Source organism: Danio rerio, chromosome 13 (assembly GCF_052040795.2).
Source record: "Danio rerio strain M-AB ecotype USA chromosome 13, GRCz13ab, whole genome shotgun sequence".
Classification (NCBI taxonomy): Eukaryota; Metazoa; Chordata; class Actinopteri; order Cypriniformes; family Danionidae; genus Danio; species Danio rerio.
Window position 1 is genome coordinate 47,700,101 of NC_141033.1, and position 27,400 is coordinate 47,727,500.

The 27,400-nt window shown below is 35.6% G+C and overlaps 1 protein-coding gene across 1 annotated transcript in view; it reads right to left on the minus strand.

The window, feature by feature from the left end:
• The window catches only part of chp1 (calcineurin-like EF-hand protein 1), a 27,819-nt gene continuing 419 nt past the window's right edge, over positions 1-27,400 (minus strand). The window contains 6 exon segments of the mRNA NM_199715.1: positions 1-836; positions 3,435-3,557; positions 5,537-5,598; positions 8,163-8,287; positions 13,355-13,435; positions 18,496-18,568. Of these exon segments, the coding sequence (NP_956009.1) occupies positions 783-836; positions 3,435-3,557; positions 5,537-5,598; positions 8,163-8,287; positions 13,355-13,435; positions 18,496-18,568 (518 nt within the window). The 3' untranslated portion in view covers positions 1-782.

The window sequence follows — 27,400 nt, forward strand, 5'->3', positions numbered from 1 at the left end:
AATTAAAGGCTTTTATTTTAGCCGAAATAAAACAAACAAAACTTTCCCCAAAAGAAAAAAAATGTCCTTGCTCTGTTAAAAATCATTTGGGAAATATTTAAAATAAAAAAAAAAATTAAAGGGAGGCTAATAATTCGGACTTCAACTGTAGATAACTATTAATGTGATGTGGGTAAAAAGTTTTTCAATACGGCTACCACCACAAGTATATTTAAAACCTGTGGGAAGCACTGAAGCTGATCTAGTTCACAGTTTATAAGACATTTAAAGAGAAAACCCTATTGAATGTGTCTTATGTAGTGGATTCATCTGTATTTCACTCCCTCCCAAGCGATGACTTACAAATCATTATTTATTACGAGACAGAAAAAAAAAGTGTCCGCCCTTATGAGGAAATAAAAGAAGAATGATGAGGTATTTTTGAGTGAATGTGGCATAAGTTAAATATTTTCATGGGTGAAAAGGGAACATCAGATTTGGCCTCAGAGATTGTGATGAAATCATGACAAAAGGATTCTGTCAGTGTCAATTTAAACGACAAGATTCAGCCATTTGGAAAGCTTTGAAACTGTTAATAATAAATAGAGAATTGTCATTTATAAGAGTATTGAAGGCACCTGGACGTTGCGTCCGTCTAGTGCACCAGCAACTCAAGAGTGACAGATGACTGGAGCAAATGTTGATCGAAGGCGAATCAGCTCACACAGAGGAGAACCAGGGGGCGTGTCTTATCTATGATGTCACAGACGGGCTCCAATCAGAGTTCAGAATGTGTTTGGTCTTCAGTGAAGGAAACGGATGCTCATCTTTTGTTCGACATCCACTTTTTCCAATACCTGAGGACAAGAAAAATAAATATATAGTGTGTTACGCACCGTTTTATAGCAAAACATTGTTTTTGCATGCCCTGGACATGATTTTGTGCCATTTGGATTTTCATAATGTGTTGTTTCAGGTTAAGGAACATACTATTTGGGTATTTAAAAGGATAATTCACGCAAAAATTAAAATATCATCATTTACTTCCTCTTCACTAGTTTCTTTCTTTTGTTGAACACAATGGAAGATATTTTGAAGAAAGCTGAAAACCTGTAACCATCGACTTCCACAGTAGGAAAAACAAATACCATGGAAGTCAATAGTTACAACTTGACTTAGACAAATGGTTCAACAGAAGAAATTCAAAGGTTTTAAACCACTTGAGGGAGTATAAAAGTAAATACATTTAATTTTTATTAGGTGAACGACCCCTTTAAAAGTAAAAAAAAAAAAAAACATCTTATTTATTAATTGTAACGTAGCTGTCCTACAATATAAACAGTCTGCAAAGTTGTTAATCAAAAAAAGTGTGTAATAAAGATATTTTCACTCAAATGAAAGAGTCTATGAAACATTTTAATGGGTTGTTATATTTTTATATTATAAAGTTGTCATATATTTAAATCCAAAAATCAAACAAAAAGTGCTTCATGTGTCGGTGCTCTTTGGATAAGGGATTCATAAAGATGAACAACAAAATCATACTGTAAGCCCAAGGCACTCAAAAAGCAAGTGAATTTTTGAAACTTATTTTTTGAGTTCCTTGGACTTATGATTTTGTTGTTTACTCTGAATAATCCACGTTGGAAAAACAAAATGCTTATTTTAGTCATTCATTTTCTTTTCAGCTTAGTCCCTTTATTAAAGGGTCATGACACCCCCCACTTTCGGTTCAGGTCTACCTCAGAATTTTTTCAAAAGATGCATCATAATGGGCGTTGAGCTCCGCGAGCTAAGGGCAGGAGTGGGCGTGGCCAGCAGGGTAGAAGGAGGGGAGCGAACAACTGTTGTCAGTCGACTCACAAAATGAGTCACAAACCGTGAGGAGACGCATGATTTTCATTTACAAAGTTAAAATGCAAAGAAATAAACAGTAATTTAATGTCCCGCTACATTTGTTAATTGTAATTTCATATACATAAAACCACAATTTATATCATTATAAAAGATAATCGTGTTCATATAAACACTATAAATGAGGACTTCTCCCTTCAATCCCCGGGTCTGAATCATAGGTCTGAATGCAGACTCAGTGCAGCAGGTCTCTTGCCCTGTCTATTTTAACCATAAGCCCTGTAAAAAAATTAATTTAAGCAAACACAGCAGCACCGCGACATGTCTAAATGTAAACAAACTCCTGATAAAAGAAAACGTCCGCCATTCTTCAATTCTCATACTGCTCTCCCGACAAAAATGCTTGCTGCATACAAACAGCTTTGCTGTATCGGCCCTGACAGCATCGCAAGGAAAAACATACAACAAACCCTGTGGATCATGGAAACAAACACATACGACCCTTCATAAACAGCTGTGTGCTGTGGGTCCGTGTCTCAGCTTGGCACTGGCAGGTCTACCTTGCCTTCGGAAAGCATGTGCAGTCATGAATATTTAAGAAGCCGGCTCTTCTCATAGGATAAGAAAACTCAGCTATGAATAATAATGAAAAACCGACACATCATCTTTGCACTTGCAGTTCTGTGCTACATCGCCGATTTTGATCCCGCCCCAAAAATCATTTTAGACCCGGAAGCTAAAATTAGCTGACAAAAGCTCAAAATTATAAAGTTTTCCCCACAATTAAAGCTGACAGGTGCTAACATTGTCTTAACTGATGCTGTGAAAATCTCAAAAAGTACTCAACTGACCCAGCATGGATTAGATGTGGAAAAAGACCAATCAAAGCAGGCTTGGCCAGCTGACCAATCAGACCAGGGTTGGCTTACAGAAGGGGGAGGAGTTTACAGACCGTAAGCCCTGAACTGATTTCAAATGAACTGTATTGAATTCATTGCAAAGTTATTTTCAATATTACATACATATTCTAAGAACAGTACAATGTTTTCGTAAACAAAAACCTTAGATGCATTTAAACCTGTTTTAAGAGACTGTGACACAATATTAGGGCACTATAAAATACCATATGATCTGCTCTTTAAAACAGAAATATGGAAAAATGGTCAAATATAACCTTATAGTGCATCTGCCTATTTCTGAAGAACCATTATTTAAAAAAAACATTCATTTTATATATACATAAATTAATAAATGGATCAGAAAAAAAAAATGTTAAAAATGAGAAAACTCTACTTTTAAAAATCTACTTTATTTGTTAATACTAACTAATGCATAATTTTATAATTTTAACCTTGTTGTAAAATTGTGATTTCTTTCTAGATTATGTTTGTATTTTTTGACTTAAGTTAAAAAATCTGTAAAACCCTTTCACTTAAATATGAATTTTGAACCTGGCTATATTCACTGTTCCTTCCTATTTCTATTATAAAAATAATGCATAAAAAGCATATTTAATGTAACATTTCCAAAAGTTCAATGGTGAACTGTGCCTTTAAGCTCAACTCAAATACCTCGAATGCCTTCATTCCTCCAGGATTTACCTTGGTGAACTCGTTGAAGGAGATGCACATGTCTCCATTAGTGTCTGCCTCCTGGATTGTTCTGTCTGCGATGCTTCCCAACTGCTCATCTGAAATGTTCACTCCTACCATCATCCTCAGCACCTGAATAAACAACACACATGCTTGAGTCTTGTGCAGTTTTACATTGTTCTCTAGTGTCCTCTAGAGGTTGAATAGCAGATTGAAGTTGCATTTTCAAAAGGCATTTAGCATGAGACAAATTTGTTGAAAGACCCCCAAAAATTTACACCAAACCCCTGCTAATATATATGCTAATAATTTTACTAATCATTCATTCATTCATTTTCTTTTTTGGCACAGTACCTTTTTATAATAATAATAATAAAGAACAGTTACATTAACATTGTTATTAATTTCTTACACTGTATTTCTAAAATGAATATTCAAAATTTTGTTAAATATTTCTCAGCTTTTCACTAAATTAACACTAGAAATATATATATTTTTTGGATTTGTTTTTGGCCTTTTTGCCTTTATTAAGAGGGCAGGACAGTATTTCAGACAGTAAGCGAAGTGGAAGAGAGAGGTAGGGACGGGAAATGTTGTCGAGCTGGAATTGGAACTCAGGATGTCCTGAAGTCATAGGCGGAGGGTGAACAAACTCCAGGGTAAGTCTAATATATGTGCTGCGTTTAAAAAGATTTGCTACAGACAAAGAACAGATAAAGAAGAGGTCAAAAGCACCTCTTATCAACAAACATCTACTATATTCAACATGCACATTAAATACATTTAATAAACTAAGCCACTGATCTACACTACTGGTCAAAAGTTTGGGGTCAGTTTTTTTATTATTAATTTAATTTTAAAAAATTAAGATGCATTAAACTAATCCAAATGATTAAATAAATATTTAAAAAATCAGATAGAATTGCAAACAATGTGACAGTGACAACAAACATTCATTCATTTTCCTTCAATCATTTATTAATTTATTTTCCTTCAGCTTAGTCTCTTTATTCATCAGGGGTCGCCACAGCGGAATGAACCGCCAACTTATACAGCACATGTTTTACACAGAGGATGCCCTTCCAACTGCAGCCCAGTACTGGGAAACATTCATACTGCATGTCTTTGGACTGGAGCACCTGGAGGAAACCCACACAAACACAGAGAGAACATGCAAACTCCACACAAAAATGCCAACTGACTCAGCCGGGACTCGAACCATCGACTTTCTTGCTGCGAGGCGACAGTGCTAACCACTGAGCCACCATGTCGCCTTTAACAAACATGCATTTTATAAATTTGGCTTGTTTCTTAGGGTGCACTCACACTATGCTATCCGAACCATGCCCAGGCCCATTTCCCAGATCGTTTGAGACGTGTGAGTGCTCTGAATCAGGCATGGTTCACTAGGCCGTTGGTTGGAAGAGGTGTGCCAGAGCACAGTTCACTTGGGAACAAAACTCTTGCGCTTGTAGTGTGAGTGCAAAGTGTGACTGAGTCAGATACTGACAGCGAGACGTGACTTTTAAGAGACCATTTGATATTGATTTATTAATTTTTTTTACTGTTCAATGAACACAAACTGTCAGATTATTAAAGACGCAAACCCCTCACTGTACGACAGCTGCACCTTCAGCAAACCTCCTAATACCTGCAGCACGAGGACTTTATGATTGTTTATGAGCGTCAAAGGTGGCAGATCTGTTCAGCTAAATATTTGACTCTCACTGCATCCCAAACCCCTAAAATTATATATCTAAAGAAATCTCCACTGTGCCGAGCGAGAGCGCTTCTTAAACTGAACAACACATCATCGATGACGTAAGCATGCTCAGGCTTGAATGCATGTGAGTGCGGGGCATCAGGGGAGACGGGAGCCAGGGGAGCCGGTTCAAGGCAACTGTACATAGTGTGAGTACGCCCTTAAACACATCTTTTGATGGTGAAGTGCAGGCATGTTCCCGAATGTTCTCTGAATATAAAAACAGTCCTATGTAATCCCTCTGAAGTGACGTGAATCTGGTTTCAGGTGTTGAACAGAGTCAGAGCTTTATTGTTCAGATGGTACAGAGGAGTTGTTTGTTTCTCCTGATTGAAGCTGACTCTCTTACCTGGAGCAGCTCATCTCTGGAGATCTTGTCATCTCTGTCGAGGTCATATAACCGGAATGCAACTATGAAAGAAACAGGAGAAAAACAAACCTTTGATTGAAATCACAGATTTCATGCTAGCAGTACACTTGACTAACAAACTGCAAGGCCTGGCAGCAGAAAAAAGGTTTCCAAAGTGGAGATCAAATGAGGCTGAACTAAAACAGATGGGGCATTAGAAACACTAATTTAAGATACACATTAGTTCAAGATTCCTTTCTGGAAACGACATTCTTCCTACTTTTAAATGCTGGAAAGAAACATTCTGGTTCTTGGAAGCTGGTCAGGTAGTGAGATAAAAAAAATTAAAAAATAAATAAATAAAGAATAATAATAAATAACAATTTAAGAAGACTATAATTTATTTATTTAATTTTCCAAGGTGATGTTTACCAGAGCAAGCTATTCGTTTACATTAACTCATTTTTTTCCTTCTAAAAAATTATTTAAAAAAAATAATTAAATAAACAAAAATTATTTGTTTAAGTTTGGCTAAAAGCAGTTTTCACATTTTTTAAACTAATTTTTAAAGTCTATATTATTAACCCCCTTTAGGAAAAACCTTTTTCTTTAATTATCTACAGAACATGCCATTGTTGTTCAGTGACTTGCATATTAACCCTACACTAGCTGGCAGCTAGCTCTCTGCAACTCACATGGTCGCCCACTGAAACTAAACAGGGCTGAGCCCGGTCAGTACCTGGATGGGAGACCACATGAAAAAAACTAGTTTGCTGTCAGAAGTGGTGTTAGTGAGGCCAGCAGGGGGCACTCAACCTGCTATCTGTGTGGGTCATAATGCTCCAGTATATTGATAGGGACTACCACTCAGTGAGGGCCGTCTTTAGGATGAGACGTTAAACCGAGATCCTGACTCTAAGGTCGTTAAAAATCCCAGGATGTCCTTTGAAAAAGAGTGGAGTTAGGCTTTAGGCTTTTCGAAGATTGCAAATAATAAGCTCTGTGTTCAAACACTGTTCATTACACTTGCATGTTTTGTCCAACCAGATAATCCTCACACGAATAATACAACTTTGAGCACTTTTGTATCTTAAATGCAAACGCAAGAACTGAAAAGCTAACATTAGGCTATAAATGAACTACAGTGCCTTCAGGGCGCTTGCCTGTGACGTCAGCACCGCCCTGCTACACACAACTTTTCAAGATTATTTTTTGAAATATGCTCCATGACAAAGAGTTAATCTCTTTGTTTATTATATTATTTTTAAACTTTTATTTTTAAATAGATTTTTTACATGTTTATTTACACGTTTACTGAGAGCAGGAAAAAGACAGGCTGCACTGGTGAGCAGTATTTCATAAGATTGTTTAATTAATGTTAATGATCAACAAATGAATCTGTCTTGACGGTGTTTACAAGTGAAAGAATTATCTACACACAATCTGAATTCCCAATTAGAAAAATACTACAAACTATGAAATAATATTCATGAAAATAAATCACAGACAAATCCAAATGCCCAACACAAGCAAGTGGTGCTCGCTGCAGAGCCATTTGGGCGAGCTGAGCTCCAGCGAGGGGGAGCTTAAGCTTGAGCTCCACCTTTTTTGCACTTCTTCTACGAGTGATGTCACTGGGGGTAGGGTTAGGGGTGGGGTTGGTGTACGCATTAAAACAGCTTACAGGAGGCAGAGCGAGAGCTCATGCTCCCCCTCGCTGGAGCTCAGCTCTGCTCAAATGGCTCTGCAGCGAGCACCCTCTCAACGCAAGTGGGCTGCATTCCAGACCAGCGCAGCTCGATGACATGTAATGTCTCCGACACAGCCTGTAGTCCCATTTAGCCACTTGATAGCAACAGACTTTTAAAGAAGTATAACCGATTTTTTAAAAAATCAAGAGGGTGTGTTTTATGTCGTAGAATAAAACGTGAAAGTATCTTGAGTTTTTGTCAGCCACAAACTTTATTTAAGCGATTTAACTGAAATCCCATTGAAAAAACCCATTGACTTTGGGGAGAGGGAACCGAAATTGCTAAAATGCTAACTTGCTTCCAGGTTTTTGCATACAGATTGACGTCATAGTTCCTCCACTCTATTGGCTTAATTTCTCTTTCTCCTCTCCACCAATCAGCTGGTGTGTGGTGTGCAGTCTAGCGCAATATGGCTGCCGTCGCATCATCCAGGTGGATGCTGCACAATGGTGGTGGATGAGGAGATTCCCCACAATGTGTAAAGCGCTTTAAGTGCCCAGAAAAACAATATATAAATATATAAATTAAATAAACTATACAAAATTATTACCTTAGTTAAGCCTTCAAATGACACTGTAAACAAATAATACTAGCATTTTGCAAAATAACTAGCATAATACTAAATACGGTCATCAATCCAAGGACAAAACAAATAAGTTATTAAAATTTATGTTTGAAAATGTCTTTTCTACTTTAAACAGCACTTGGGAAATATATGAAAGATTAACATTTCACAGGGGGGATAATAATTTTGACATCAACTGTATAGGATTTTAAAAAGTTGAACCTCCATTGCCTTTTGATCAAAGCATGCGTGTTTGACTGCTTAAACAAACACTGCGCATCAATAGAAGAGCTGTTTGTGCTGAACTCACAGAGCAGTTTGTTGGTTCTGCTGTTGAGCGGCTCTCCTGTCAGGTCTTTGTTCTTCTCATTGTCCTCCACAGGCCGGAAATGAGCCAGAGTCCTCATGAAGCCTCTGAAGTTCACCTGATCCTCACTGAGACACAAACACACAGCTTATTAAAATGTCGGCTGATCCACAATAGTGGCCTACCAATGCAGGGCCAAACTACCAAATTCCCTTACTTTCACTGATTAATAGGCTGAATTTCCATGACATCAAATGAACGTACAACAAGCTGCTGTTGTGCATTTTCAGAAAATTATTGCCTAAATCGCAATTCAGAGACTTAATAACGTTAATCTGGTTAAGCAAGCAAGTCATTGGACAACAGTGGTTTGATCTGTAGCCAATCAAAAAAAAAAAGATCCTAAGGGGGCTTATATTTACCTTAAACTACTTTAAAAACAAAAGCAACTGGCACTGTTTACAATAAGTCAACTCTGGAAATTTTGAAAGCAGCAAGACTGTGGGTGCATGTTCATAACTTTTTGTCCAGTCTATTTGAAAGAGAATCGATCGCATCAGTTGTGTTTCTAGACACAGTTGCTTCACGAAAGGAAATGGGAGTGCGCACGCGTTATAAACAGTCGCGTGCATCACCTCAGCTGTAAGCGCGAGTGATTATCCTCTCATTCGGTATTCACCTGCTTTGCTCGCAAGAAGTAGGGAACGCAATTATTTTTGTCAGTCGTGTTGCTTCTTAATTCTAAGCCTGTGCATGCATATTGGACCATCCTTATTGTCGAATCCTGCTTTTAAAAATTATTATCTGGGAAAATTATTTTCAACCAGCCAAAGTGGCTAGTGGGAGTGTCTGTCTTACCCGGCACCGCTGAAATCTACCCGCATTTGGCGAGTGCTAATGTAAAGCCCTGGGGCCTCATGTACGAAGACTTGCGTGGAAATCATACTAAAACATTGCGTACGCACAAAGCTGTAAATGTGCGTACGCAGAAAAAAATTCAGACGTATGAAACATTGCGTACGCCGAATCTCACGCATATTCTGTTTGTACATCTGAATGAACGTGAAACTGAGCGCAACATGCACGAGCGCAAAACCCCTCCCTGCCTCCGCCCCCGTATGAATATGCTAATGACTCTACTTTGGCAAAACCCAATGAAAAAGCAACGGCAAAAGCAAGCCAAAAGAGAAACTTTGAACAGAATGTGAATTGGAGGTGCTGCTTTCGGAGGTAGACCGGAGAAAAACTGTTTTATTTCCAAGTTTGTCCTCTGGAATTAACAACAAAAGAAAAAAATAGAGTGGGAGAGTTTAGCTGATGCGGTTAACACAGTTGGGTCTGAACATCGCACTGAGTGGATTAAAAAAGAAATAGTGAGATCTATAGGTGTAAAACTTTGTAGTGTCTTTAACAGCCTAAGTGGCGTAGCTCGTTAAACCCATGGCAACATGTTTTGACACGTTCGAATCCAGCGGCTGATGAACTTACTCTTTATTTTCCCTGCTACATATCAGACTTTGCCTATATACTCTTTATCATGAGAAAGACAAGTAGGAATCATTAATAAGCCTGTGCATCAAATTTAATTAGCATATTTATTGAATGGAAATGTTTCTGATTCACTTATGCCAGATCATCCTCAGATGGTGCCTTAATAGCAATGTGTGTGCGGTAGATCGCTCCGATTACATTGGGAAAACCGGCGACCGCTGCAAATTGCGCTTTAATGTTTGGATGGTCAACTATATGGTACGGAAATCTTATATACTAGACATGCGGATGAACCCGTCTCACACAGCTGAGAAGACACTTTGTAGAGTGCAATTTAACACAACTATAGGAGTTGCCATTGGAAATAAAACAGACACGCACAAAAAATGTGCGTACGCCAGCCATAAAGCTGGCGTGGAGCTGCGCACATTCCCACATTCAGTTCATCATTAGTAAATCCAAACCTGAGCAATTCTGAGCGTGAAACCTGGCGTACGCAAAGTTTTTGTGCGTACGCAGCGTTGATACATGAGGCCCCAGGTCTTTAAGTCCTAGAAACTACTATGTAATTTTCCTAGCGCCATTAAACAGCACTTGGGAAATATTTGAAAAATAGTATACAACTTTTTACAAGAGGGCTAATAATTTTGCCTTCAACCGTATATAAAGATCTCCAACATTTAGCATCTGGAATGGACTTTTCCATTATTGCATAATATTCCAGAAATTGACCTGTGGCTTTTCTACAGTGCTGCTCCAGACTAGTGCTTGAGGCCTAGACAGAATGCTTTACAGTGTTTTTTTTACTGATATTCCCACAAGAAAGTGACACAAGATCCAAAAAAAATCCTGAGGAAACCAGTAGGCCATGTGACACCACCCACATACAGTGCGTTTTCCATCAGTGTTGATATAGTTTGCAGAAGTTAAAAACATGTTGTATAATACAGTGACGTAATCACAGCAAAAAAGCCATACAAACACTAATAAACTGATTCAGAAAATGTCCTTCTAAGAAATCCAGACAAATAAGAATTTGATGCATTGTGACAGTATATTTAAATCACATTCTGTCACACAATTATTTTAAATTTAAACATTGAAATCATATTAATTACAAGGTATGTATTTTAATTTATCATATACGCATATAGAGCTATGAAAACAAACAAACAAAAAAACATTGAGAGCATTTAAATATCCTCAATTGCTCGTGATCAGTGTGGGGTAAGTTGTTTCTAATTACTAATATTACTATTTGTAATTAGTGCTGGGTTTAATTACATCATTAAATTTGTATTTAAATTGCATTTTTAATTACTATGTTTAAAAAGTAACTCAGTTACTCATCAAGTTATTTAATTACTTGACTCAACACAAAAAAATAAAAATAAAATGCATAAATGCACTATATAAAACTCAACACTGGATAGACAATAGAAATTAAACTTTATGACAACTTAAATCAGAGCCAAACAGTACCTTTTAGCTTCATTTTAAAATGTAAAACTTTAAGAATGATAAACGTAATATTTATTAAAACAAAATATTTCAAAGCAATGACACAATATTTCATGCATATCATATATCCACATACATTTCTAACTCATAGTTCAAGGTTTCTCAAACATGTTCAATCTACCTTATCAAATACTCTACTTGTCCTAATTGATTGATCCCAAACTGTTGAATTTATGTATAATATTTAAACAAGTACAATTATAAATAACTAATTAAATTACCTGAAAATGCAGGGTGCTTTCACACCCGTGAATCGATTCAGTTGTTCCGAAACAGGGATTAAAATGGTTACATTGTTGCTCTTTGCTCTCGGTTTCACACGGCGCAGTTTCTAATTGGACCAAAAAAGCTATAACAAGTCACGTGTGAGTAAACTCTCCTCACATTGGTCAGAGTGTCAGGGTTTATTTTGCAGAGTCCCGCTCAGCTGTCAGGAGAGGTGGTGGTTTGGTGGTGTTTGACAGGGTGCGCGCAACGTATCTGAAGAGTTAGGAGGGATGCGGTGGGGAGGGGTGAGAAGGGTGCGCGACATATTTGAGGACCTGGGAGGGAGACTCGCGATTACCGGGAGATTATCAGTCGTTTGCGGGCATCCGGGAGACTCCTGAAACTTCCGGCCCTACTCATAATTCTCTCTTCATATAGCCGTATGCCTATTATATATCCATAAAACACTGTGATATAACCGCGCTCGGATCGTATTGCTTTCTCACCGCAATCGATCAGCTCCAGAGTTCTTTTCAATCGAGCCGAGACCACCTCATTCAGGCGATCTCTGAGGGATTGATTTGGCGCGGATCCTGGTTTCACATATGCCAAACGAACCGCGCCAACTGGGCAAACGCGACAGGTTCTGAAACAAAAGTCTAGGTGTGAAACCACCCATAAAGTAATCCCTTACTTAGCGTTTTCTGCCAAAAAGTAATCTAATTACTTTGTAACTAATTTCACCCAACATTGCTCTTGATACCTTAGGTATGCAATGTTTTTTATGTATTTATTTATGCTATAAATAAATGTATGTAGGACAGCATGGTGGCGCAGTGGGTAGCACGATCGCTTCACAGCAAGAAGGTTGCTGGTTCAAGCCTCGGCTGGGTCAGTTGGCATTTCTGTGTGGAGTTTACATGTTCTCCCGATGTTTGCGTGAGTTTCCTGCTGAGATTTCCCACACAGTCCAAAGACATGTGATATAGGTCAATTGCATAAACTACATTGGCAGTAGTGCATGTGTGTGAATGCAAGAGTGTATGGGTGATTCCCAGTGATGGGTTGCAGCTGGAAGGGCATCTGCTGCATAAAACATATGCTGGATAAGATATCAATTCATTCCGCTGTGGAGACTAAGTGGAACTAAGCAAAAAGAAAATGAATGAATGAATAAATGTACATATTGACCTTATTGGTCACATACGAGCAGACACAACAAAGACTTCAGGTCTTATTTACTTCTATTAATTTTTAGACATTAAAAACAACTTGTTAGGCAGCTCGATGTTGCCACCTGATTTTTTTTGTTATTACTCTTATTTTTATGTATACTGTAAACACACCTGCATGTACAGTTTGACCATTTTCTATCTTTTATTAATGCTAACCATTTCTCCCAGAGGCAATTGAATTGGAATTTCTAAAACAATCACAAAAAACAGAATACCTCTGCATTGCAGAACAATGTAGCAATATTAATATTAATATTAATAGAGACAGCACAATTCATCATAATCTGAAGGCCACACAGACCAAGGGGAAAGATATTATAAATAACAAAAATAACAAAATGTCTGTGACAAGGTGAACAGTAAACAAACTAAACTCAGAACTTCTTATAAACCACGGACCCCACAAAAATTAGCATTAGTGACACAAAACCAAGGCTCAGCACATAATATAAAAAACTACTGTTATGCCGAAAGGAATGAACCGTACTTTAAGTCCAAAAAAACCTAAAAAATTTTCAAGTGATTTCTTGGCTGCAAGCCATCGCCATCAGTGTTTGGTCTCGCAATACTTCAGTTAATAAAGTATTGTAAGATGCTTCCACCATTACTACAATGGTACAAGCAGACAAAAAATAGAATAAATCTAATCTTCATGTACAAGATAAATGCAGCATACACACTGCATTCTGTACAGTGGTGCAATAAAAACCAACAGATCTGTTATCTTTAAGATGTTCTCACCCCTCTGGGAAGAAGGCATTAATTATCCGATCACCGAGAGGATTTATAGCCAACTCAGGAATCCTCTGGAAGTCTTCACGGCTGAGAGAAAGAGAGAGAAACAGAGTTTATTATTATTATTGTATTATTATTTTAAAAACAATTATTACTTTTTTTAAACTCACTACTACTATTTTGTTTTCGTATGTTCCACAGTATTTAATGCAAACATTGGAAATACTTTGGTAAAACACGTAACATTTGCCACACCAAATAAAGGTTGAATAGAAAGAGAGGTTATGGTCTACGTTTTAGATAAGTCAAATAAAATGAGTACAAAACATCTCAATACTATTCAAGTCTAATGTAACATTGTTGCATCCAGAAAACATTCATTCATATTTTCTGTATCTAAATAGCATGAAAGATCACATTTCTCAAAAAGTAACAAAAACAAGTGTTCTTCTTATAAAAATGGCTCACACTTCCCAATAATGTTCTATTAGTCAATGTATTTAATTATAACATGAGCTAAAAATGAACCAAACATCCATTGCATTTATTATAGCATAGTTATGCTTGTTAATGCATATACAGTTAGTAAACACACTGAGTTAACAAGAACTGATGAATTATAACCTTTATTTTCATTAATTAATGTTGACAATGGGGAATTAATACTGTAATAAATCTATTGTTGGTAATAATAAATACATCAGTGGAACATTATATAGTGTTACCAAAAACATGTTTACATGAATGAAGGTCAACGCACAACAGTAACCCTTTAAGTAATAATTCTCACTATTATTATTTTCCTACTACTAAGATACTGGTTGTTTATTAATACTTAAAGTACATATTCATGATCTTATTATACACATCTAATCCTTAAGCGTAACTATTATCATCACCTTATGGACTATTATGAACTCAGAATGATGGAATTACTTTTAACAGAGCTTACATGTGCTGGTGAAGATTAAAGATACAAATGAGAGGTAGTAGTTTGGTTTAGCTATTGGGTAGGATTATATGTGTAGAATAAGATCATGAATATGATCGCTGTTGGTCATGGGGGAGTGGAGAGCATGAGACTGATTCCAGTGAAGCTCCAGGGACAGACGAGTCTTCGCTGAGGCCAGCTTCCAGCCTCCACTGCTGAGACTGCAGCTCTGCACAAGACTTTTGGCCAGCGGAGAAATTAAAATGGTTGTGCCGAACAGAGTCTGGTTCACTCTCCTATTGGTGAAGTTTTTTCCCTCTCCGCTGTCGCCACTGGCTTGCATGGTTCAGGATCTGAAAAGCTACTCATCGATGGATTTGCTCTTCAGTGTTTGGACTCTCAATAATGACTTCAAACCACACTGAACTGAGCTAAACTGAACTGAACTTAAACACTAAAAACTGAACTACCCTGATCCAGTTACTATGACCATTTATGTAAAGCTGCTTTGACACAATCTACATTGTAAAAGCGCTATACAAATAAAGCTGAATTGATTTGAATATGTACTTTAAGTATTAATAAACAAAAAGTATCTTAGTAATAGGAAAATAATAATAGTGAGAATTATTACTTAAAGGGTTACTGTTGTGCGTTGACCTTCATTCATGCAAACATGTTTTTTGGTAACACTATATAATGTTCCACTGATGTATTTACTATTACCAACAATAGATTTATTACAGTATTAATTCACCATTGTCAACATTAATTAATGAAAATAAAGGTTATGATAAGAACTGAGGCAAAAGTCATAGTTAAAAGTTTGTTAATAGCAAAAAATTTACCTTAAAATAAAGTGAGACCAATTTATGATTTATTTTCTGACCCAACTTCAACAGTTGTGTTTGTCCATGTATTTGACCAAAAACTGAACTTATTTTTAGAGCAACAGAAGTGCCGTTCATTTTCGAGCAGTTTATCCAGACACACATCACCTGTTAAAACACTTGACTTGTTTTGCTTGTTCTCAGTCTTTCTTTGAGCATGTTGCGTCCAGTGGGGTTTTGTATTTAGTTTTATTTGGGATTTAGTTAGTGGACATTATTATGTTTAATATTTTATCATGGATCCTTTCTAAGATAACGGCTTCGATAAACAAACTAAATAAATAAAAATGAATTAAAAAAACAATTAACAAACCCAACTCCGTGGGTTTCCTTAAATAACTTTTCAGTTTTTCGGCATTTTTTCCGTTGCATGATTTATGCAACTTCCTTGACTCCCTCGACCAGGGTTGTATCACCACTGAATGTGTTTCAGTCTCCCTCGGTCTCTCTGTGTGTGCTCTTGGATTGACATTGAATAAAGTAACATGCAATAAAGCTGTGCCTCTCAGTAATGCCCATCCCTAATTCTGAGAAAGCAGTGCTTGTTAAAAGGATGCCTTGACGTAGAACCTTTTATTGTTCATCTAGTAAACGCTGTTATGAGTAATAATGAAGTGATTATTGCGGAGGCAGTGTAATTAGACCCATAATCCCATTATAATAATGAAAATGCAGGATCAATTTGGAGATTAACCTTCTTGGGGACAAAGAAAGTTGTGTAGTTTCTGATTACTTCTAGACTCACAACACACACACACACACACGCACACACAGATATCTGACACTATTTATTGTCCAAACACAAGAGAAACTCTCTCTAATCTCGGTCTGACGGATGTTTGGGGTAATAACAAATACAGCAGGCCAACATCACAGTATTAAAAAATATTCCTAACTAACCACATCGCTGAATATGTTTGTTGAACTAACCATCATGTCAGGTGGTTTTACACCACAGAGGATGTTGTCATTAAAAACAACCTTTTATAAGAAAGAACACTCTGTGACTGCACTCAGTGTATAATGGTAAACAGAGCGAGATCACTTTTACAAGAATCGCACAAAATACTTTACAAGTATCCCTTTTCATGTTGCAGTTGAGGTTTCACCTAAAAAATAAGACTATTGTTGCTTGTTCAAACTACTTACTGAAAATATGGTGAAATAACACAATTCTTAAGGGTTTTGGAGACAACTTAATTGTTTTATGTTCAATCCATTTACATTTGTAAAAACAATTACGTTAACTTGACCAATCTGTGTTTGGACAACATGAAGGAATTGTGTGGATCTCAGCATTTTTTTTCAGTGTACAATAAACAACTTTTCCCATTTTTGGGTTAGTAAGGTGAATATTTTAATGATATTTTTATATACACTTTTAGATTTCTTTTTACAAATTGGGTTGATATCTTAGTAATGTCTAATAATATTACGCGACTATGCTATTTCATTTTTTTTACCAATATTTTCTTAAACATCTACATTTTTATATATCATATCAGATATTTTGGTTGTTGCTAGACTGGATATGGTTGCGGCCGGAAGTTACCGATAATTATTTATATTATTTTTTTAATTTACCATTTATTGAATTTTATTAACGTCTTAAACTTAAATCCAACCGTTAATGCTATCTATTAAAGTACCCAATAAATTGTATTTTTTTATTGCCTACCCCCACCCTAACCCTAAACTCAACGGTCACAGTACTGTAAAAATATTCAATATTGTTATACAATGTCATTAAAAAAAGACACTGCTGGCGTGACTTTCTCTCAGCTGCTGGCGTGACTTTTCCTCCCCTCTGTTTTCCTCTCTGCTGTATGCATTCCCGTGGCTGCACCTGTGCACTGTCGCGGGACCCGACCAGATTTCATGCAGCGCGGGAATAAATTTCCGAATAAAGCACGGGAGCGGTCGGTAACTCTGGTGTAATTTTAACAGGAGTGGGCAGTCTCACAATATCGCTCCCGAGCAAGCAAGCAAGCGCTCGTGTTGTGTGTGTTTGTTTGGTGCAGTATATGTTTGTGTTCATGTGTGAATGAGACACAGTGTGATGCTGTGTGTCCGTGTGTGTTTATAAAGGCAGCTTGTTATAGCCACCCACCAAAATACAACACTGTGTATGGAAAGCATCGTCAATGCACCGTGATGCACAGAAATATCGATTTGAACTCAATCGATTGCATGATATTCGTAACCGAACCGTGAGACCATAGGTTCACACCTCTACAATGAAGGCTATTTTCATGGCAAAAGCAACTTGTTAAATAGAAATGCAATGATAGCCATGAACAAATAATCAAGATAAATTAGATCCAATAAAAATTTGTAAAAAATTTCATGGTGAAACTTTGCTGAATCTTTCTTTAAGTGAGTTTGCTTCATAAATAAAATCTTCTAAAGCCATTTAAAGAGTGACAGTCCAATACAGGGCTCAAAATGAACCTTTTTTCTTGGTAGCACCAGTGCTCATAACTTTGGTGCTACCTAAAGGGTGAACTATCCCTTTAAGTTCTTTCTTAGCAATGCATATTACTACTAAACTTAAAAGTTATGTTTACAGTACATAAAATATTGACAGAAAATGATCTTTAACATTCATTGCTAAAAATATAGCCATGCAACATAAGACCAAAAAAAATTATTGGTAGAATCTTGGGTCAAAAAAAAAAAAAAAAAAGTGTAGTTTATATGTAATCTTTTCACTTAAATTAAAATCAAATATATATATATACATACATACACACACACACACACACACATATATATATTTTTTTTTCTACCAAAGCCCATCAATACAACAGCGCACATTGAAACACTGCTGCCACATTTACCAGTAAACATTAACCACCATCTCTGTGGCCTAAAGGTTTTCATTACTTTTTCATCTTCCTTATAACAACCTTTCATCGATAATAATCATGACGTGTCCAGAGGTCACTCCAGCAGCAAGGAGACACAGAGGACATTACGCAAACCACTCTGACAAAACTTTATAACAGTCTCTGAGCTCTTAAACAAGGGATATTACCAATAAAAGTACTATTTTTAACAGTGTAACAGGAAAAAACTCTTTCCTCATAGTTAAAACTTAAACATTGGGCTAGTCATTACTTAACATATTAACTCAGAGAACCTGAGGCTGGTGTGAATGTTTAGCAGAGCGCAAAAAAAAGTTCATACGATGGATTTTAATTAAAATCGACCGTAAAGACATAACTGAGCTGCTTGTGTAATACTTGATTCCTCACCAGCCAAAGGTGTTGCAACATCACACTGGTAAAGTACATTATTACTCAACTTGTGTGTGTTTTTTGTACCTGAGTCCTCCGTTTTCTCCTTTGTCCAAACTGTGAAAGCGGCTGTAGAGGCGAGTGATCTGACTGTGAGAGACTGAAACACACACACACACACACACACACACACACACACACACACACACACACACACACACACACACACACACACACACACACACACACACACACACACACACACACACACACACACACACACACACACACACACACACACACACACACACATCAGTGGACATTAAAGTCACGGATGGGATCATCAGACTGACAGAACTGGTTTAAAGTTTCTCTGAAAGAACAAACACACACTGATTTCTCAAGCCTGACTAGAGATAAAGAGAGGCGTATAACATATGAAAGTTCTTATCAATTTGAGATTAGTTAAGACAGGATTTACTAAACTATTTTAGATGCTTAAGATGCTCAAATGTCGAAACAAACCTGGTCTTAATACTGTGCAATTTAGTGAATTTGTTTAAGTCTTTAACATGATATTAGGCTAAATTGTATTTACATAAGAATTATTTAGATATATATATAAAAAATGCAAGACAAAAGTAAAAAATACCATTAAAGAAATATTACGATTAATTAGCATTATTATGCTTGTCACATATATACACACCCTCTCCCAGTGTTATTTGATTATTATTAAAAACAACAATACTGTAATTGTATTCATTTTAAAGTCTTAGCAAATCTGTTGTGGGTTTTTTTTGTCTTATGTTTTTTCTTTTTTACTTTGCTTCACATCACGTTAACTAAATAAAAATGAGAACCATTTTCTTGTTAACTAAAAGAAATAAAATACATTTTAGATCTTGCATAATTTATTTTAATTCATATTGTGCTAAATGTTGTTTATTAAAAAAAAAATACTAAATCTAATAATAAAAATGATTGCTAAAATAATTTGTAGGATTATTTTATTATAACCATTTATTCACTGTTAAAGGTTTATTAATATTTTGTTTGTTCGTGAATTTTAGTAATTTTATTTATTATTAATATTAGTAATTTTATTGTGCTTGCAATTCAAAAAATATATAAAATATTTTATGAAATTATAAAATATTTCCTTGCTAACCAAATAAAATTAAGTTAAAGTTCTTACATTTTATTAGAACCATGTTAAGCTGCTTTGCTTTGAGTTGTCCCAAAAAGATTCAGGAATTGTGTTGTTTCAGCTCATTTTCAATAAGTATTTAAACAAACAGCAAACTTTTGATCGTAAATATACAGTGCTCAACATAAATGAGTACACCTTAGTAGGAGTACAAATGTATATATTATATAGAAATATTAAATACAAATAAAAAAAGAGAAAAAAAAAACGAAGCAAAAAAAATAGAAAACTTTTGTTGAAATTTTGTAGGTTGTAACTATTTTTGCAATATTTAGCTTGAATCTAAATGTATTATACCTATATTTCTAAATATGTTTGGTGCGTAAAATATTATTTAAATAAATGTATCTGTTTAATAAATCTGTTTTGTTTAAATGCACCAAAATTCATTCACTGAGAAATGGATAAAAATATTCATTTACAAAATGAAGCTCAACTAATGATAATAATAAATGTTTACAAAGTCCTGTAATACTTTCGAAAATCACGATTGCAATATAAATCCATGCCTAATATCCAATGGCCAAATGAGTAGTGGCTTGGACCTGGAACCAGTATTCCATGCGTCATGACTTAACAAGCAGATTGAACAACACCTATTCTTGTCTTGTATAATTTTGATACCATTTTTTGCTCCACTTCAAATGTTGACTACTATATATATGGATAATTGATTTTTTTTTTTTTTCATTACTTAAAATTTATATGAAGTGGATGCGTACAATTTGGACGGCGTTTTCAAAAAGACTAATTTTCATTTTCTAAAAACGCAGTCTCAGCGCGGACAGGAAAAATATGTTTTTAAACGACAACACAACAGTGTGATCATGGCCTAAGAAAACTGGGACATCTGTTCAATAGAGTAAAACCTATAAAGTTATAAAAAAAAAGTTACACAAACAAACTGTTTTCTTCCATTTCACCCCAGTAAAGCCAATCACTGACCACACCAGTGGAGCATCTTTCACAAAAACTCCAACTTTGATCAAATAATTGAAAACGCAACCACCCCGCCTGGCAAACGCAATCCCACAGGATAATACAGCAGCACATGCGGAGATGTTCAACCAAGAGTTAAAACAAACCACAAAGAAAAAAAAAAAGTGTTAAATCCGGTATTGGACCCTGCAGGCTTTGACACAAGAGGACCAGAGCACAACACCAGGCATTTACAAGACGGAAAGTGTGTGGCTTTACAGGAATGTAGTCAAATCTGGGGTTACAAACACATAAAATGGGTCGTGAAAACACATGCATAGAACTCGTGTGGTACAGAAATCTGGAAATATTAGCAGCTCAGTTGATTTAAAATAATTCAAAAGACTGAACTTTGAGTTTGGTTAGTGTGGTCTGCAAAATAAAGACTAAAACGTAACCCATACATAGCTCCAGTAACCAATAAACCGTATCCCCTGACTATTTCTAGGTCTTGTGGGGGTGGACATTTCTCCCTTGCGGTTCATCTGTCCCGAAGGCTAAAGCTCCGAGACGGGAGAGATTGCAAAATGCTGCTTTTCTTGGCGTTCGCACCAACAATTACATAACGTCTGTAAACCTCCAATTACAGCTGCACAGGTGTAAACGGTGTTATTAAAATCTAATCATCTGGATCAGTGCAATGCAGACTAGCAAAACACTGACCTTGACTTCATAAACATATTATTACATACATCAGACAACATTTTTAAGGTCCTATTCAGTGCTGAAATCAGCTATTTTCTGTCTGCAAAAATTATAATAACAAAAATATATTTAAAAAAAATTTACATATAATGTAATCTCAACTGAAACATTGAGAGGGTGTGGTATAGTAGCCCCTCCCCTTTTATAAAAACAGCCAATAGCATTTTGTTCTTATCACAGCTCTGCCAGTGGGAGCGGTTGAGTTCAAGCGCATCAAAAAGAGTCTTGAAGGGGGCGGGGCCTGCAGGCACTGGAGAGCATTTGATTGGTCAGAGGATTTGAGGAGATACCAAAGTATGAGGTGATTTCAAATAAAATCGTTGTTCCATTTAGGCAGATGTGACAAACTGCAAACTTTGGATGTTTTTGTGTTTTAAAAGGCAAATGTTGTTATTGTTTTGGAGCATACCAGCATATAAATATCTTTAAAACTAACACACCTATACTAAATCCTGGTTTATGCTTCAGCGTCAAGTGATCGGCGTGACCCATGGCGCATGCAACCCGCGCAGCTGTGCATTCAAACTGCTGCATGCTGTTTCTGTTGCTCTGCAATAACACATCCGAAACGCTAGTTGGCAGTGAGCCGTTTAAGTTCCTCTGTGTTGAGTTTCTTCGCTGGTGTTTTGTTTTTTTCTGAACGCTACCTTAATGTACAAGTGGTTCAAACTTGCTTATTTTGAGGCAGAAACTGTCGGACGTGCAACAACTTTGATGAAGAGGTACAAACAAAACAAAACTTTCCATCCAGGGGTCTGTTCTTCGTACCTCGCTTAAATGATCTAAGATAATTTGGCAGATCCTGGATCTTTTCATCTTGATAACTGATCTCTCGCTAATTTGGTTCTTCAAACAAGTTTGCGAATCAGATTAGAATGTCTGGATGAACTGATCTGAGATCGCTGTGTGTGTTGTGAAGGACAGATCTATCGATCCTCAAAATCATGATCAGCAATGCAACGATTGGCTGATGGCACAGCAGCGTAATGACATCATCTGATTAATATTCAATTATCCATGTGAGCAAAATTACAACAAATCAGCAGTAAACGGTTTGTTAAATACACGCAATAACCTTCAACATTTGTTGTGAGCTGCAGGCTTTACACTTTCATGTGTCAAGAGTATTCATCATGTATTTCAATGTAAATCAGTGTATTTAGTTCTACATTTAGAAAAGATTTTCTTTATTATAGTAGCCGTTTTTTTAAGCTGTGTAAAGAATAACTGGTTTACAAAATAATTTTAAAATTGGTAAAGGCGTCTGCAACTTTTGTGAAGCATCAAATCACTGGCATATTAACTATCAATACATGTTCATTTCTGCATAAATGTATTATTGCTTTAAAAAAAGGTCACATATTGTGCATGTTTATTATACACAATTTGTACTAAGCGATCTAAAAAGTTCATATCAATAAGTTTTCTCTTTGCACCATCAGGTGGCAGTCTTTGTACTTTCATTTCGAGGATGCACATTGCATAAGTTTTATTAATATATATAACTTTATTTATTTTATTAATAACTATAACTTTATATACATAGTTTAAAAAATATTTACTCTTTTTCCAAGTGTATATAACTACTACTGTAAGAAAATATCAGAATTCGGAACATACTTTCTGTATTATATTTGCTTGAACTGAGCCGATCTAATCCTGTTTATATAAATTGAGCCTGCTCCCGATCAGGTTTATGCTAGCAGAACTGTTGCTATGACAACAACTCTCGGATCAGCTTTGAAGAACGAAACAATCCTGGATCGTGTCAAATCGTCAATATCCAAATCCAGCTAACTGAGTAATCCACGTACGAAGAACGGACCCCAGAGCTCCTTCACGGGACTCAACACTTGTAAACAATCGCTCCATCGGGCTCGCGCGACTCTCAGTCCCGCCCACACTCATCAGCGCTACCAAGCTGACCAATCCCAGAGCTTGTGCTATGTGTCACTGCGACGTGTAGTTACATTATTTGAGAGGTGCACGTCAGCGACGCCGATAGCCACGGCGAGGGCTATGCGTCTGCGTGTAGGCCGCGCTGTAGCATACGCGTGCGCTTGACGCAGAAGTATAAATCAGCCTTAACACCTACAAAAAAATAAAAACCTTCATTTTAATGTCACGGGGCCTTTAAATAAAAATGTACTACAGTATTTCTAACTGCATGTGTTTAAATGAAATGATGGATGTTTATTTTTCTTTTTTAAGTAATATTTACAATAGATGCCAAACGTGACATCCATATGAGATGCTGTACAATGTTTGGTTTAAAATGTGAGATGGATATTAGGACAAGGAAATAAACATGTCTTACAATAAACATGTTTCCATGATAACTAAATAATCGAACTCTAATGCTGCGCATAAACAAAAATCACTCCTGATGGCATAATTATATAAGGTTTATATAGAGTTAGAAAATACTCATCAACATAACATCAATATGTTTGTGTATAAGAGCAAAGCATGAACTGTTATCACAGAAATGGAGCTTTAAACATTCAAATAAATGTAATTTATTGGTGTAATGTAAATAAATGTAAGTACATGTAATAAATTTATTTTCATAATTGATTTTTAAAAATTATTATTTATAAAAAATTATTATTATGTTTGCATTTAGGACAAAAATAGTTTACACACCAAAAAATATTTTCAGACATACATTAAGCTAAGTCTCTATGTCAAAAGCAAATAATTTCAAATAGGAAATGTAGTACGTTCACTCACATATTTACATCATAATAAGTCTAGGTCAGAAAAAAAACTAAACATAGATAGACAGATAAACAGACAGACAGCTGTGTGTGCTAATGTCACTCTCTCTGATGATGGAGCATTATTTGCTATTTTATTTCACAAAAGAGATTTTAAATGATGTTAAGACACTTTAGTGGCATGAAATGTATTTAAAAACATTTTAAATATGTAAAAAATAATTTATTGTGAATATCAAAACAGGAGAGCTCATCTTTGATCCATATATTCCACGGTATTAAAAATGAATGTATATATTTTTCATGCAAAGACAATATTTTCCATCCCCCTTCCCCAATTTGCTGTGAAAAAAAAAAACTATTTTGCGACTCAAACACACTAGCAGCTTCTTAAAACGACAGCTAAACTTTTAAGAGGCATCAGATTTATAGTTTACCCAAAAATTAAAGATATTTACTTGTTTTAAAGAGTTTTCCTTCTAACGAAAAAAGAAATATGTCTAAAAAATGTTAGACCTGTAACCATTGAATTCCATTTTATTTGTTTTTCCTACTATGGAAGTCAATGGTTACATGCTTTCAGCTTTCAAGTTCAAAATATCATCTTTTGTGTTTAATAGAATAAACAAACTCATTTTTGTGTTATCTATTTAACACACACTCTCTTATCAAAACACACATACGGAAAACTGTGATCATACAGTCAGTTTAGATCAGTAGTTATCAAACCCTGCCATGAAACCTCTATTTACAGGCTGATGAGCTGAATCAGTCAATAATAAACCCTTTGAAGCGCTAAAAGGCTGCAATGTTGTTCTTAATCCAAATAATTTGTTCTATTGAGACAAAGTCGGTTTTACATTTGCACATTCAGACTTTTCATTAATAGTATAATTTCAGAAAAGCCTTCTTTGCAAAATGTAAATGAGCAATTCCATGCAAATGTCAACCTCGCCGTGAAAAAAATGAAGTTTTCACCCAAAATACAGAAACTGTTTCTGGGTTTTTTGGGTAAGCAAGTATTTTACAGTACTTTAACAATACTCAAAAATGTCTCTGTCAATTTTTTCAAACTATTATATTTAATTTACCAAAGTCACACAAGTGGAAATTTCACATCTGTCACATCCATAACGACATTTTTTCCTCATAAATGTGAAAATATTAAATTAAATAAAACCAATCATGGTAGTTCTATAGAGAGCCAACTCTTATCCTGTTGATTAGCATCATGTCTTTTAGGTTGTGCAGTTTAATTCACAGAATTTCTACAAAGTATGTTGTATATTGTAAACTCGCAGACTTTGTCACATCCGTGAGGCATCTTTATTTCCCTCATTTAAAGTACAAAACATGTTTACAGATTGATATTTTTCGGGTCTCTTAATTTTGTGGTCAGTTGTTCTGGAAAATATAAACAAAAGTTTCAATATAATGTTAACATATACCTTCTATGCGAGTTTATGTTTTGAATTTTTACTGCAAATGTCACATCCATAACGCTGGAACTGCTCAAATAGTGAATTCACATTAGCAACCAATGACTATCGAAACACGACATTGTTCAAAGTAAAATAAATAGTGCTAATCAGTATTGGGGTAACGCATTACAAGTAACGTGAGTTACGTAATACTATTACGTCTCCATATAACAAGTTACACATTACTTAAAAAATTAAGTGATAACATTTAAGTAACATCAAGTTACTTATAATTTGCTGAATTCAAATTTGTGTAATAACGTTGAATCACACTCAATGAGAAAATGAGCTCCCCGCGGGAACGGACAGAATCCAAGATGGCAGAGCCTTACATTTCTGTGATGGCAGTATTCTGATTACTTTAAACACATAGAAAAAAAGGGATTATAGTCTCAATGGACAGAGATTTTACTGAACTAATAAGACAAAAATAAGTAGCAAACACATTGCATTCAACTTTCATTGAACTGTATATACGGTATGTATCGCGTCAGGGAGTTCTCAGAAGGTAACATTATTCTAGTTTTTTTTATTAGTTTTTTATTAAGGGTAAATGAAGGTTAGACAGTGAAATGCCCTGCAAGTTCAAGATAAAGCCTCAGGCAGGTATGAAAAAGCAACTCAAATGTAACGTAATGCATTACTTTCCATAAAAAATAAATAAGTAACACAACTAGTTACTTTTTTTTTTTTTTTTTAGGAGTAACTCATTATTGTAATGGATTACTTTCAAAAGTAACTTTCCCCAACACTGGTGCTAATTTTGTTTAGAAATCATACTTGCATGATATTTCAGACCCAATATTCAAAGTAGCTTGATAAACATTATAAAGAAGATGTCACTTGGCATTGACCGGTGTAGCAGTTGATTCTGTTCCCTTCTGGAATTTCAGTTACACCTCTACGAAGCATGTCCACTAACAGAGAATGCAGACACAACCACAACACAACTGAGTGTACGGAAAGCGAAAATAGACAAAAGTGTTGGCAATGATTTCATGTCTTGCAAAGCCAAAGTAGCGTAATAAAATTAATCTAACACTCCCATTACATATTTTCTGTGGTTCTTGTTTGTATTCTCAGCTTTTTTTCTAATGTCTGAGTTTATGCACCCTAGTTTAATATTGCGCATAGGCCTGCAGTTATGTTAGTTCTTTTCATAGTAAAGTTTGTAAAAATATGTACTTTCAGAACCACTTTGCTTTCTGTACACCCAGTTGGGTTTAGATGTGTCTGCATACTCTGTTAGTGTACACGCTTCGTAGAGGGGCAACTGGAATTCCAGAAGGGAACAGAATCGACTGCTGCACCGGTATAAGATTCTTGATGGTATGATAACCTTGGATAAAAATATCTCGGTTTCACGGTATTAAAGTATTGTAATTACTGCTCTAAAATAATCTTTTTTAAATGTCTGGGTAAAAAACAAAACCTTTTTTTTCCCAACAATGTATTTTATTTTTTGAAAGATTTATAATATTTCGGAACAGTAAACATGTCCGGCTAAATAATGCAAATGAATAATTGACTTCTGCTGTCTTCATTAGTTTCAAAAACACAGATTTCTTTACAATTTAAAACGGCATCTTTAGATAAAATTTTCTGCTTAAGATACTGTTGTCCTAAAAAAAGTAAATAAAAAAAACTCTTACAAATACCTTAGGAACTGTTTTACAGAACCTTGAAAAATTGAATCGTCCAATGCCTAGATGTCACTGTTCAAAAGTGAACGAATGTGCAAAAATAAAACCAGTTTCCTTCAATATTTTTACTTAAGGTAGCCGTAAATTGTATTTTAAAACCACTAAAAGCAGAATAGTGATTAAAAGAGAGAAAACAACAGCAGGAATCTTGTTTCTGAGGCCACATGACCTAAAACACCCTTATAATCAACCAAA